The sequence below is a fragment of the Prunus mume genome, linkage group LG3 (genome assembly GCF_029339155.1).
Source record: "Prunus mume cultivar Tortuosa linkage group LG3, ASM2933915v1, whole genome shotgun sequence".
In the NCBI taxonomy this organism is placed as follows: domain Eukaryota; kingdom Viridiplantae; phylum Streptophyta; class Magnoliopsida; order Rosales; family Rosaceae; genus Prunus; species Prunus mume.
In genome coordinates, this window is record NC_142700.1 from 10,556,480 (window position 1) to 10,572,121 (window position 15,642).

At 37.4% G+C, this 15,642-nt stretch overlaps 1 protein-coding gene across 1 annotated transcript; it reads left to right on the forward strand.

Annotated features, from left to right (window-relative positions):
* Positions 1 to 4,412: 4,412 nt before the first annotated feature.
* Positions 4,413 to 5,978, forward strand: LOC148918705 (akuammiline synthase 1-like). The gene has a single exon (XM_089048584.1). It carries the CDS (start codon positions 4,422 to 4,424, stop codon positions 5,769 to 5,771), a length of 1,350 nt encoding a protein of 449 aa, XP_088904710.1. The 5' UTR covers positions 4,413 to 4,421; the 3' UTR covers positions 5,772 to 5,978.
* The last annotated feature ends 9,664 nt before the right edge of the window (positions 5,979 to 15,642 follow it).

Genomic DNA, 15,642 nt, shown 5'->3' on the forward strand with positions numbered 1-15,642 from the left:
GCCAGTTCGACTTAGCCGACGATGCGGTGGCGGTGGTGCAAATGGCGGCGGTGGCCAAAACAAGCCGTCGGTGAGCAGTGCTTGGGGAGTGTGTGAAGGAGAAGACCAGGAGAGAGAGAGAGGCACGAGGGCAGTTCCGTCTTTTAACCAAAACCCATTTTCCAAATATTTACGATTATGCCACTGAGCTTCATTTGATCATATCTCTCTCGTTACAACTCCGATTCGAGCCCACTCGTGTCTACGAACTCATCTCACTGTGCTCTACATGCTTGGTACAGCGAATTCCCAAATTCCTTCGGGTAAATGACCAAAATACCCTTATCCCAGGTAATTTCTCAATTCCACTTAAATTAATTAAACATGGGATAAATTGGGGGTCAGTGTTACATTTCACTAAAAAAAAAACCTATATATAAGCTATGTAATTGATATCCATTCCATGTGTTGGTATACACTCTTGCCTACACAATCCATATAAAACCCACGGCACAAGCTCACTCAAACTTTAAACTGAAAAAAATTATTCTTAGCCCATGTTATGAATGGCTCAGTCAAACTTTAATAAAGAAGAATATAACTTAGCAGCCAAATAGTGGTGTGCAATGCAATTCAGACAGTCGGAAAGCTTAATTCTCAAGCATAAGTCTTGGCTGTCTTGTGTGCAATCGTGGACATTGGACGACCTCTTCTCTTCTCTTCTCATATACAAGGAAACAAGTATTCTTCTTAATCTCTTCTCTTTAATTATCTTCTTCTATTGGATTATTCCTAAAATAAATGTATGCATCTTAGTTTTAATTTTAATTTGAAATTGAGTTTTCTAGGGTTTAATTAGGAATGAAATATAATTTGGGGATTTTGTTGAAATTAATTAGGTCTTTGATTTTAAGAATTTTGTTGAGATGTTTGATTTGATGTTGGCATTGTTGAGATGTTTGATTTGTTGTTGGTATGTTAATGTTTGACTAAATTCATTGATGCTATTATGAGAAATTGTTTGATTTTTGTAAAGATATTTGATTAAATAGGTTATCTTTTATTATGTCGGATCTAATCGAAACCCCAAGAAAACAAAGAATTTGTTCTCTTTTTTAAGAAAAGAGCGATGGGTCATCATCTTCTAGAATGCCTCCCATTTGTGATGAGCCAAATCTTCTCTCCTCTCCCATTGTCGAGCCTCAAGTTGAAAGAGTTGAGACTCAAAGAGTTGATAGTGGTCAAGATTTTAATATCAATTATCTTGAGCGTGATCCGGGATTACGTCTTCAAATATGCCAGTCCAAGTGACTTAAAAGGTTTGGAAATTGAGTTGAGGTATTTTCAAAATGATATGCATCGCCTTCCCTGCTTTAAGGACCTCACCACTCTTCCTCAGTTATGTCAACAATTGGTGGAAACAACTTTGGCTGAAAACTACCATTTGCTTCTAAGATTGATTGGTTGGTGTTGACTCTTCTGTTTCTACAACAACGGAACGAGCTTTTCATGTATGAGAATTATTAAGAATAGACTTCGAAGCACCATAGCTGATGAATTCCTTGCTGATTGCATGATTCTCCACATTGAAAGAGAGTTTGCTAATAGTATCGATAATGAAGAGATAATTGAAGAATTTAAGATTTCTAAGCCTCGTAGAGTACAATTTTAGATTAAAATAGTTTAGTTTTTGTGTTGCATTGCATTTACTTCTTGTTTTTTTTGTTAAGCTTTTATTTATGTATAGATATGCATATTTGAGGGTAAGGCTCATTACGTCCCCCCTGACTAGGTGTATCTTTTTATTATTATCAATAAAATTCACTCGTACCGTCGAGTTTTTAAGGTAAGTTTAGCTTACCTGACTTTTAAATCCTGGATCCGCCACTAATTTCATGTATGATTTTTTTATAAATTGGGTCCATATATTGGGTATAATGGTGAATCTCCCTTACCCTCTAATCGTCAAGGTGAGTCACATGAACGTTGTGTTGTGATTTTGATCTTATATATATTTTCTTTGTATGACTATTGGTACAATTTTGACACACACAAACAATGCATGCATCATGCATAAGGTGAAGAAATTGGTAGGAGCCGAAACAAAATAACCAATTAATGCGAGCTAAATTACTCTGTCACGGGCATTGAAATGGGGGATCGTTGGATATATCTAATTAATCTTTTCAAAAGCATTTGAAGATCCAAATTATTTGGAATGGGATGACTTTTCTATGTTGAAATATGGAGTGTCTTTTTTTTTTTAAGTATGGCATGACTTTTTCTATTTCGACATCCCGCATGACATTTTCTACTTTGAAATATTGCATGACTTCCAATTTGAGATGTGAAGGATGTTAATAAGTATACTAAGATTGTAAATGACTACGAGGAAAAGAAATGAATAAACTACATGAATTCGTTGAATAAAAAATGAAAAGAAAATTAGAATATCTTCTTCTTTTTTAGGACCTTTCCTGTTGAAAATGGCGATAAAATAATAAACTTACACACACTACACGCAGATGCTAGAACTCAAACCCAGGACCTTTCCGGAGAAGCAATTGCTCCAATCCACTACACTAGTAGGTCCTTTGCTTAGAATATCATCTTTAGAATTGATGATTTTGCCTTAGATTGGACTTTGAATTTGGTCATTTAATTAGATATAGTATCATGAATATACACATAGCTACAATACTGTAGATATATTATTAATAGGTACATTATATATGTATATATTTCACAGTAATGTACCTAACAAAAAAGAGAGAGACCAAAATCGAAATCCAAGAATCAAAATAATGCCCCAGAAAACTAAATGAATTCAACTTTATAACAAATTCATATACTAAATTCATCTAGGTCATCGCAAATAAATGTACATTGGGTAGGTGCAATTGGCTGACTTCAGAAGCACCAGCATGCTTTTCCTAGTTTAGCTAATTATTAATATATCAATAAACATATAAATTAATGACAAATGACTTGATTCCACAGGAGCTGTACAGAACATGTTGTTGTCCTTATATTAAGCTTTTGTGGCTTTCAAAGTTGACTAATTAGTATTATATATCCTTGAAGATTTCTACAGGAAGTTTCTTTAATGTCGGATGGTAGCGCATATGCATGGCATACCACATGCAATTTAGATAATATATATGAAGGTGAGCCGTCCACATGCAATTTAGATTATCTTATTTCAGTAACAAATTTGCTCATTAGGTCACTAGATCATCTTATTTCTGTTTATAGGTTATTAGGTATTTTTAGATCATTTAAATTGCGGTTTGTGCGGTTTTTGTTGTTGGCCTTAATTCTATAACAATAGCCATTGTCTTTGCTCAAATTTTCTCATTTGTCGACATTGACACCGACCGTTTACCAAGTTTATGCCAACAAAGTCAACACTCCTTGATTTGATTCTATTAAAATTGTCACAATTGTTTTCAGTTTATTTTCAATGGATTCAATAAATTGAACTTATGCTTTTATCCATCAGATTAATAGAATGCTTGATGTATGTAAATTGTTATTTCTCTGGTTTACTTTTTTAACTTAATTCTATCATAATAATTAACGCTTGCCATTTTCCGACTTTATACCAACAGAGTTAAAACCTCTTGAATGGAGAAGAAGGAACATAAGCCAGCTACACAGCAAATGCAGCAACAGCTACCCTTGCAAGAAACATCAAAAAAGAAAAATCCATGTCTACCACCCATTCAAATTTAGATAAACGCCTGTACAAGTTTTTTGAACAATATGCAGCTCAAGGCTGCTCATATTTTGATGTTTTAATAGCTGCTTGATATATTAAAATATGCATAATATTTTAACATAACAAGCAGCATATAAAACATGTTAGTTTATTTTTTACAACTTAAGCTTGCCAAACTAAGCATGATGGCACTACTTAGATCTCAATGTATATATAAATAGGGCCAGTATTTTAACACAACAAGCAGCGCAGATTTGACAAAGCCATGTTTCCTACATATTTTTACGACTTCATACACGTTTGAAGCAATTTCAAAACCAGCAGCATCGCGCGGGAGCGCGGGCGCCTTTGCTAGTTCATATACTAAATTCATCTAGGTCATCGCAAAGAAATGCACATTGGGTAGGTGCAATTGGCTGACTTCAGAAGCACAGCATGCTTTTCCTAGTTTAGCTAATTATTAATATATCAATAAACATATAAATTAATGACAAATTGACTTGATTTCACAGGAGCTGTGCAGAACATGTTGTTGTCCTTATATTAAGCTTTTGTGGCTTTCAAAGTTGACTAATTAGTATTATATATCCTTGAAGATTTCTACAGGAAGTTTCTTTAATGTCGGATGGTAGCGCATATGCATGGCATACCACATGCAATTTAGATAATATATATGAAGGTGATAGGTGTTCGTTAAGAAACTCAAGCCTGGAACAACATCATGGTTTCAGAGATGAAGGTTGAAGTCACTCACAAGGAAACAATTAAACCATCCTCTCCAACTCCTTCAGATCTTCAAACTACCAACCTCTCTGTTTTTGATCAGCTTTCTCCTGATGTTTATATACCACTACTTCTCTTCTACCCCAAAAATAGTAGAGATGATGAGGCCAACAATATTGATCACCATTCTTCCATTGCGGAAAGATCCAAGATTCTGAAGACATCATTATCTGAAACACTAACTCACTTCTACCCCTTTGCAGGCGAATTCGAATATAATGTTTCAATTTCTTGCAATGATCATGGGGCTGCATTTTTTGAAGCTCGAGTGAACTGTCCCATATCAACGATTTTAGACGAACCTGATTTTGGGATCCTTAGAAAATTGCTTCCAACTGGTATAGGATCTACACAAGCAGACACAGGCTTTCTTCTACTAGTCCAGGCCAACTTCTTTGAATGCGGTGGGTTGGCAATTGGTGTCAGCAGTTCACATATCATCACCGATGCCTACACACTCAGCAGATTCATTAAAAGCTGGGCTGATATTGCCCTAATGGGCTCCACTACTACTGATCATCATGCTCTGCTTCCCAAGAAATTTGGTGCTGCAGCTACTCTTTTCCCACAACTGGATTTCTTGAACTCACCTCAACCTGCGTTGGAGTTTGCTGAAGAAAAGTGCATAACAAAGAGATTTGTGTTTCATGCCTCAAAGATTGCTGCTCTAAAGTCCAGAGCTGCCAGTGCCACCGCGCCAAATCCAACGCGCGTTGAAGCAGTGTCAGCGCTCATTTGGAAGTGTGCCATGGAAACATCTCGATTATCAAACTCGGGTGTTGTAAGAGCATCCGAGTGGTCTTCCGTGGTGAACATACGGAAAATATTGTTGCAGCAGCCATTGGCATATGACTTAATGGGAAATCTTGTGGGGCTCATTTCAGTGAGAACCGTGGCAAGTGAAGTAGTAGACATTGATGTTCAAAGCTTGGTTGCCAAATTGAGGAAAGGGGTTGAGGAATTTAAAATAAAATATGGAAATGGAGTTAGTGGGGAGAAAGCATGTCAATTCTTTAGAGAGTTTGGGAACCTCATGACAAGGGATGTAGACAACTATAAATGCAGCAGTTGGGGCAGGTTTCCTTTCTATGAAACCAACTTCGGATGGGGAAAGCCATTGTGGGTGTGCCAGAGTACAGGACTGAAGAATCTAATTGTATTGATGGATACAAGAGATGGGGTTGGGATCGAAGTGTCCTTGACTTTCAAGGAAGAAACCATGGCCGTATTCGAAACCAATAAGGAGCTGCTTGCGTATGCTTCTGTGAATCCGACTGTCATTTATTAATTGCTACATGCAAAAGAAAAAGACGGGTGTATATTTTAAGGTATAGTATTAATAAATAAAAACTTGTTATAATATGGGTGTATTGATAACACCATGTAGCAGAGTTACGGTCATACTGAATTTTTTTGTCTTTCTTAATAATGGATCTTCGATGATCCCATTGTACCAAAAATAAAATTGAAAACGAGTGCCTTTCATTAAGTTAAATGTTTTTTTTCCCTTATTTGGTCCTGTGCTCAACCGCTGTGCCGCCAAGCTTAAGTTGTACCTAGTGCCAGACTGATTGTTATCATGGCATTAGATTAATGCTCGAGACCCTGAATGAGATTGAAAACGATGCAGAAATAGTTACACAAACACATATATAAGTAAATCCCAATGTAGAAGAAGTCTGGCTACAACTTTTGTACGCAACGTTTTCTATTGACAAAGTAGAGACCACGCCAGCACCAAATACTTGCATGCAACGCTATCTGCTTTGAGAGAAGAAGACATAATGGCCATAATTGAAAGCAATATGGAGCCGCTTGCAGTCTCAGATAACCACAACCTCAAACTTGATTGACGAATTAGTTAATAACCAAGAACTCGATTGATGACAAAAGCTAATTATCAGATATGGGGATGGCGTAGAAGCGTCCTTGACTCGATTGATGACAAAAGTCATGGCCGTATTCGAATGGACCTACGTAGAGAAAAATGCAGCATTTTGTCTACCGTGCTATCTTTTTAACAAACCATCTGGACATTCTGGGGAAAATGCTTACACTTTTGATGGATTTCAAAGTTGGAAGAAAGTTAGAGATGGAAAAAATTGTTCTTTTCTAAATCACGAGGGGAAAGATCCTAACTCCCCTCACAAGATTGCAGAAATATCATGTTTGGATTTGATGAATCAATCCTAGCATATACAGAAAGTCGTTGAGAATTATTCTTCCCAACAAATTGCAGACAAACGACTACAACTTAAGGCAACAATTGAAGTAGTCAGGTGGCTTGCATTCCAAGGATGTGCTTTTAGAGGCCATGATGAAAAAAATAATTCAATCAATCGTGGAAATTTTCTTCAAATGTTAGAAATATTGGCTACATATAATGAAAAAGTTGCTGATGTTATCTTAGATAAAGCTCCCAAAAATGCCTCTTACACATCACCACAGGACCCAAAAAGAAATTTTACATGTTTTTTCAACTAAAGTGAAGAAAGCAATCTGTGAAGAAATTGGGGAATCAAAGTTTTGTATAATTGTTGATGAAGCGCGTGATGAATCCAAAGAGAGCAAATGGCTATAGTGTTGCGATTTGTTGACAAAGAATGTCTTATTTAGGGGCTCTTTTTTGGGCTTGTTCATGTGTCAAACACTGAGGCATTAACTCTGAAAAAAGGTATCTACTCTATATTGTCTCAAAATTCACTAAATATTCAAAATATTAGAGGACAAGGATACGATGGTGCAAGTAACATGCGAGGTGAATGAAATGGGTTACAAGCTTTGATTTTGAATGATTGCTCATATGCTTACTATGTTCATTGTTTAGCACATCGATTACAATTGGCATTAATTGCATCATCAAGAGAAGTTATTCATGTTCACCACTTTTTCACTAAATTGACTTATATTGTCAATATTGTTGGTGCTTCATGAAAGCGTAATGATGAACTAAAAAATGCTTAAGCTGCTGAAATTGAGCACATGATTGCAATTGATGAACCAAATTGGCACCTTACAATGTGCTGGTGATACTCGTTGGGGTTCTCATTTGAAATCAATAGCTTGGTAAATATGTTTAGTGCAACATGCACAGTTCTAACTAATATAATTGATAACAGAACTACTTATTCTCAACGAGGAGATGCTGATGCAGCTTATGAGGCAATGACTTCATATGAATTTGTCTTTATCTTACATCTTATGAAAGAACTATGGAGATCACTAATGATCTTTGTCAAGCTTTACAATGTCAATCCCAAGATATCATAAATTCCATGAATCTTGTTTCTTCCACCAAAGCACTCATCCAACAATTAAGAGATCATAGGGTTATCAAATGGGCATTGATAAACAATCAAGATTAGAACATATTATGTATGCTCAATAAGAAGGATGGTTAGTCTCAAACCATTTGTGTAGTTGACACTAATACAAGTATATAGGTGCTCATTAGTGAATGAGTACTTTGAACACGATCAACTGTAGTTCTCCTATGGAGTTTTATCGACATGTCAGACGAGAACTCATAGTTGCAATAATGCAAATTAGTTCTTAGATTATGTCAAACGTGAATGTACAAAATGAATCTCTATCTTCGAGAAAGAAGGAGAATATTTCAAGATGTGATTCAACAAACTTTGGCCAAAGTATTTTGAGCTTGATTTAGAATGTTGTTCTTAATCATGTTCTTTTGAATCACATGTGGTTATGGGTTTGACATAATCAATCCTTATCCTAATAATATGATTTGAAACATTATATAAGAAAAGGATTGTATTGCATTGCAATTCCAACTTAATAGGTTCTTCATATGTTCGGGTTAGCTTGGGTAGCCTTGATATATTGCTAGATGTCACTCTTGGCTCGTGGAAGTCCTAGGATTGATTGTGATCAATTCATACAAAGGAAGAATTAAAAGGGGGTTTTAATTCCAGTTGATTAGAAAGAGTTCTAATATTTTCCCACTGCCTTGCTAATTAGAACCTAATAGATCGCACATCTTAAATGGTTAACTTTGAGTAATACAAATCAGAAAGAGGAAATCAATTTGATTGATTTTATGGAGGATTTACTATGTGTAAAATTGTATTTGGGCCATAGTAATAGTTAACGGGAAGCCCAAATGGTTGGGTATCAAGCCCAAGGGCTTAAGACACCTAATGTAACGACCCGGTCCTAAATAAATTGGAAAATATTAATTTATTAAGATAAAAGACCATTTTGCCCAAGAATATTTTATTAGGTTTAAAGTTGACTTTTTGACCAGGAAGGAATTTCGGAATTTCGACTATGTTGTTGCTTAGAGCATGGCGAGATGAGTCCGTAGACATGTAGTGGGCTTGAAACGGAGTTGTAACGAAGAAGTTACGAGCAAAATATCATCAGTGGCATAATCGTAATTTTTGTGAAAAGGGTTTGATAAAAATCTGATTTTTCTATCTCTCTCCCTCTCTCCTCCTACAGACTCTCTCTCTCTCTCCCTAACGGCAGCACCTTTCTCTCTCTCTATTTCCGACATTGGTATTTGCTTGTAGATGAAAAATGTGGTTTTTAGACCAATTTTCGCTCGAAGTTTGCCGGCTCACGATCTCTACTCCGACAACCATTTTTGGCGATCAGGTTATAGAAATTCATCAATTCTTCATAATCTAGCTGATGGTTGGGTAGGATTACATTAATTTTGAGCGTAGGCAGTTTGATTTTCGAAGTGGAATTGGCGGTTTAGGATCTCGATTCCGGCCATTTCCAGTCAGTTTTTTGAGGTAGGTGAACAAAAGTGGTTCCAAATAAGGTGTTACACCTAAGATAGGAGTCTTGAGTTGTGATTTGGAGTTTTTCCGGTGAAAGGTTATCGCTTTGGACACCCATGCATTGCCGGCGCGTGGGCTCTATAGAAAAAGGGCATTGTGTCCCGATGTGATCCTCAGGTTCTCACGAGTGCTTTGATAGGTTTGAACCGTTGGATTTTCCGGCTTATGGGGAGATTATGTGATGGTTAAGTCACACGTGGTGTTGGATTTTCCGACGTATGAGGAGATTATGTGATGGTTAGGTCACACGTGACATTGGATTTTCTGGCATGTTGACAGACCCTATAAGTGGCGTTGGATTTTCTAGCGTATGGGGAGATTATGTGATGGTTAGGTCACACATGGCGTTGGATTTTTCAGCTTGTTGACAGACCCCATATGTGACGTTGGATTTTCCGGCGTGTTGACAGACTATACGTGGCGTTGGATTTTCCGGGGTATGAGGAGATTATGTGATGGTTAGGTCACACATGACATTGGATTTTCTAGCGTGTTGACAGACCCTATACATGGCGTTGGATTTTTCGGGGTATGGGGAGTTATGTGATGGTTAGGTCTCACGTGACATTAGATTTTCCGGCGTATGGGAGATTATGTAAAGGTTAGGTCTCACGTGGCATTGGATTTTCCAGCGTGTTGACAGACCCCGTACGTGGCGTTGGATTTTCCTGCGTATGGGGAGATTATGTGATTATTAGGTCTCACACGTGGTGTGGGATTCTTCCGGCATGTGAGACAGACCCCATACGTGGGGTTGGATTTTCTGGCGTATGAGGAGATTATGTGATTATTAGGGAGATGAATTAAGGATTTTTATACTAAGTTGGGAAAGAAAGATGTTTGAAAAAGATTGTGTTTGGTGAGTTGGGATTTAAAGAAAAGGGAAATGGATAAATTCTAGAGTCTATCATTTCGTATTACTGTAATTGATTATATGTTATTGGGACTCGGATGTTTGTAGGAAGAACCATGTATGGCTTGATCCCTCAGTAAGGATACGTAGGTAGCTTGGGTCCCACCAGGTCAGCTGCTGACTAAAATTTACTCATGTCGTTTTATCGAGTTTGGTTCTGACCTTGGCATTGGTCCTGAAACTTGTTTGAAATGGAGGAGCGATTAGATAATTGTTCATTCTCCCGCTTGACTACGGGAGGGTAGTGTTAGTATGTTGTGGTCAAATTAGGGGCAAGACCCATTTGGATTGTTATACAATTTGGGGCTGACGCCTTAAACTACTCGTGATTGTGTTAGGAGGTTAAAACTTCGTATGTTGGATATTTGGGAAGTTAGATTATGGAAATTGCATTTGGCATTCATAAGTGTGTTTGAATTTATATTTGCCTTGTTTAAGGTACTATTTGGCTTAAGGATCTTGTTGGTAGTTTGGTTAAGGATTATTTGAAGGACGGAGGCCGACTTTGTGAATTGCATGAAATTATCTTGTGCATGCTACCGGTTGAGGATATTAAATGTGTTTTATGCAGGTTGAAATTCTGGAAAATATTCAAATTACAGGGGAGACTCTACCGAAATTTGCTGAGAAGTGTCGTGCCTTTATTCCTTTTTAGCAAAGGAGGTTATAGTTTTAGTGAATGGGCCCCACATCGGTGTGATGTCAGGAATTCCACAGTATTCATCCTGGGTTTTGAAGAATACAGGTAGGTCCTGTCACCTAAATATTATGATTTAAGTGTCACAAGGCCCAAAATTGTAACACCCCGACTCCAAATTTAATTCCTATTTTAATTTATTTAAGTGAAATTACGAATTTACCCTTGGGGTAGGGGTATTTTGGTCATTTTCTTATTCGGGAAGAGTTTAGGGAGTGATTGGAATTTTGGGTTGGTCGTGCTGAGACAAATCCGTAGACATGCAGTAAACTTGAATCGGAGTTGTAATGAAGATTTGGTGATCAAAGTAACTTTAGTGGCAAACTTGTAATTATTTCGAAAAGAGTAAAATTTGATTTTTTCACTTTCAAACTAGAGTGTCAAGCGGGATGGGCGGCCCGTACGACGAGCCGATCCATTTAAATGGTAGCGCGCGGCATGAGCACAAATAGTAATGGGCGTGCTCGTACGATCTGAGCTTAGGTGGTAGGGATAAAAATGAGGTCAATGGATCGGGCGGCCCATAGCACGAGGCAGGCACGACAAGCACAGCCCACTTAACTTTTTCTTTCTCAAAAGTCAAAATGCAAAAATTTGACATCTAATATCATTGTTTATATGTTTTTTTTATTTAATTTTTTATAATTATAAACATATATTTGATCTCTTTCATTTAGGGAAATTTCTTGGATCCTTAATTAATTAAATATATAAACTACAAATTAATTTAACAACATTAGACTTGATATCTAATCAGTACATATGACATATACGTTTATCTTATAATCAAAGTAAGACATTTCTTCGCATATAAAATAAAAAGTTGTTTAAGGATAAAAAGTTGAAGTGGACTTTGGGGAGTTGTACACTTTTTGCCCTCCACCTTTATATTGTTTGGATGTTTGATTGATTAATTTTTTCAAATAATTCATCATTTTTTGCCTCTAATTATATTTTTAATGTTTATAATTTGAATTATCAAGTAAAAAAAATGAATCAAGTGAAAAAACTTTAAATTAAATGGGTTGGTTCTTGGGCCCGAGTATGACACGAGCCTTTGCCCGGCCTGTTTCAATGTGGACATGGGCTTTGGGTGGGCTGGGATTAATGATTTTACTAAATGGGCGGCCCGGCAAAAACACAGCGTTAAAGCACAGAGTTTAAATGGGGGGCCGGCCCATGGCCATTTGACACCTCTATATATATATATATATATATATATATATATATATCTCTCTCTCTCTCTCTCTCTCTCCACTGTCGCCAACAGCCCCTTCCCCTTCGTTTTCTCACGGCCGTCACCCTCCAAGACTACGCGCTGCCACAGTCAAAAGATTGGCCTCGAGACCGGTCGTTGAACCGCCACCTCTCCTCGTTCTTTCCCGACGGATCTAAACCATCACATCCCTTTGTGCTTATGAAATTAATCAAGCAGGCGGTTTGATAGAATTTCTCACGCTCGATCTCTCTCCTCCAGCCACCAATTCCGACGAGTGAGGTATGGTTTCTCATCCATGTTCAGAATTCTAGCTGGCTGTTGCATAGGATTGGATCGATTTTGAGTATAGGATATCGATTTTGAAACCTAGGTTTTGGCCGAATTTCAAGGTGAAATTCCGACCAGTTGCCATCCAAATTGGACATTCTCGTAGTTGACTAATGTGATCCTTACCTCGAGAAGTATATAGGATAGGAAGGGTGAACGGTGATGTGGAGTATTTTCCATCGCCAGAAATTACTCTACACAACCCACGCGCTGTCGGTGCGTGGGAAAGGTGGGGAGGTCGCATTCCTATCCTGTTATAATCATTGTGTTGTCACAAGCGCGTAGGTGTGCTTGGATTTCAATTCGGATGTCATTTGACTATTGAACAGATTTCGCATATTGTGCATTATTATCCGGGTTCGATAGGTTCTGACCTTTGGATCGTTTCCAAATTAAAATATGTTGATCTAGGTAGTTCTAGAATCGTGTAGGATTTCGCGGATCGTGAATTGGAGCCCTGAATGTTCCAATTCAATAATTCGAAATGTGGTTTCTGACCATCCCTTTCGGACCACACCTGCAAGATGTAATTCCTAACCCGTAGTCGGACCTTAGGATATCTCGTTCTACGTACATGCACCGGGAACTTGGGGATTTAAGTATTTAATTTGTGATTTCCGTTTTGAAGTGACGTTATATTAATTAAGGGCTCGTATATCGAATTAGGTGCTCCGTCGATCTCACACAGGATCTGGGACCCCTTGAACCCAGGCAGCTTAGGATTATCTGTGAGTGGACTTTGTTTTCAATCATACACATGGTTTTATTGATAAAAGATTTATGGATATGTTTTAAATGGTATATGAGATATAATATATATTTGGTTGTTGAATTTGATGTTCTTATAAGCTGTGGCAATATGTTTTGGGTGGTGATATATTTGAGTATCGTGAGTATGTTTATATGGATTTTGGGAAATTCTAGCTATATTGTCTATGTGTTAGGTTGTTGAGGTGAGATTGTGGAAGGATTTGAGTATGAGGAGTTGTTGAGAGAAGTTGCATGATTACACTTTGTAAGTACCATCCCCTTGTTACTAGGCTTTCCACACGTGGCGTTGGTAGTTCGGCGTATGAGAAGAGTATGTTTATTGCTTGGAATCATCACACATGGCGTTGTTAGTTTCGGTGTGTGATGATGTAGTCTACGCGCGTAGGACTTAGTATTGGAGCTACACGTGGCGTTGGAAGTTCCGGCGTGTGAGCTATAGAGTTTCGTCCCCCGGTTGGCCCACTCATCCCTAAATGCAGGATAGCACCTGTAAATCCTGCAGGCTAGCCAAACAATCCCCCGGTTGGATTGTTTCCCCGATACCTAGGTAGTGTGAGAAGTATATGATATACTTATATTTATATATTTATATATATATGGGTGTGAGTGTAAAGCAATTAGAGTATATGTAGTGGGTTGGTAAGAGCAATATAATTTTGGGAATGAAGTTTGTGGTTTGAGTGATTTTTGGGTTCAATGGGTTTCAGAGATTAATGTTTTTGAACATTTGATTTTGAAGTATAAACTTCCATGTCTTGAGCATTATTTTTACACGGTGGGGTTATTATTTTAAATGCAAACTTTGTTTTTGTCTACTCACATGTTTTCTGTTTTCCCCCCAGACGATAGTCGCTCGGGAAGGTTGCAAGCTGTGTACGAGGCTTGAACTGTGACTTCAGTAGTTAGTATTGAGTAATTTCTTTCTACTTAACTGTTGTTGTAAACTAAATCTGTTAGATGCTCTGTTATTGCCCATGTTAGGTTTTTACTTGAGGCCGGAGGCCATTATAGTATGTATTGTTGAATGTTGAAACCATGCTGCTAGTTGGGATTATTATGTTTTTTATGCAGGTTGAATTTTGTTGGGTTTGTGCATTTTATAGGGGAGACTCTACCAAATTTTGATAGAGACTCTTGGTTTTTAGTAAGTGGGCCCAGCATCGGGGTGATGTCGGTAACAAGACGGGATCCGTCCCCGTTTCTGAGGTATTCGGGTCCTGTAAAAAATTGGAAGCCCATTGGGGTTTGGCCAAAAATTCTTAAGTAAATGTGTATGAGAATTGTTTCCATAAGCTAATGGACACACAAACACAATCCAATATCAATGAAATAGGTTTTATATATGATTTTGGGCCAAAATCTAAGCCTTTATACATTGGACCATATGTTTATTAAGTCTTGGGCCTTGATATTTTCAATATAGAAGAGGTTTTGGGCTAAAGCCTTGAAGGCTTTACTTATTTAGGGCGCTGAGTGGGGATTTTGCATGCAAAATATTAGCCAAGTGTCTAATTTTTATTGGCAAAGTGTTTGGCTAGATGGGTGAAGAAACCATCTAAGTGTGGGCAGCTGCCCACAGTAGGCATGTACTTGGTCCGCCAGTGCTTCATTGTATCCACAAGACTTATTTGCATATCCCTTTGCACCCAAGTTTTGGGGCCAAATAAAGTCTAAAAGATAGCATCTACGTGCCTTGAAGCAACCTTTCATATCTTTCATCTTCCACAGCCATTCCCACAAGAGATACACATATCTAACACCTTATTTGAAACCAATGAGAAGTTGCTTGCGTATGTTTGTGTGGATCTGGTTGTTATATAATTGCCATGTACATTTTGTTAATAAAGAAAATGTCCGTTATGGATCGATAACACTATGTGGTAATATGGTACAGCTACATTGGCAATATTTTACCCAAAAAAAAAAAAAACAAATTGAAATGGGTGCTTTCATTATGTTATGTACTTTTTCCCTTATTTGTCCCTGTGCTCAACCGCTGTGCAGCCAAGCTTAAGTTGTAGCTAGTTGACAATGAAGAAGAAAGTTTTATCATGGAATTTTACTAATGTTTGAGACCCCTGAATGAGGAGTTTTGAACATATAGAAATAGTCACACAAACACATCTATAAGAAAAACCCTTTTTACTAAGCAAAGGAAAATCCCAATGTATAGGATAAATTCTTGGCAACAACGTTTGTATACAACATTTCTACTCACGAAATTAGTAGTTAACCAAGAACTTGATGACGAAACAAAACTAATTATAGGATTGGATTGGAAGAAAAACTGAAACTATTATAAGAACTCAATTGAAAAAGAATATCAGAACACAAAATGTATGTTCTACCCAATTTTTATGTCGTTTTCGCATATGAAAATGTATAGTGAAAAATGGAAGAAAAAAAAAGTAAAGTGCAAGT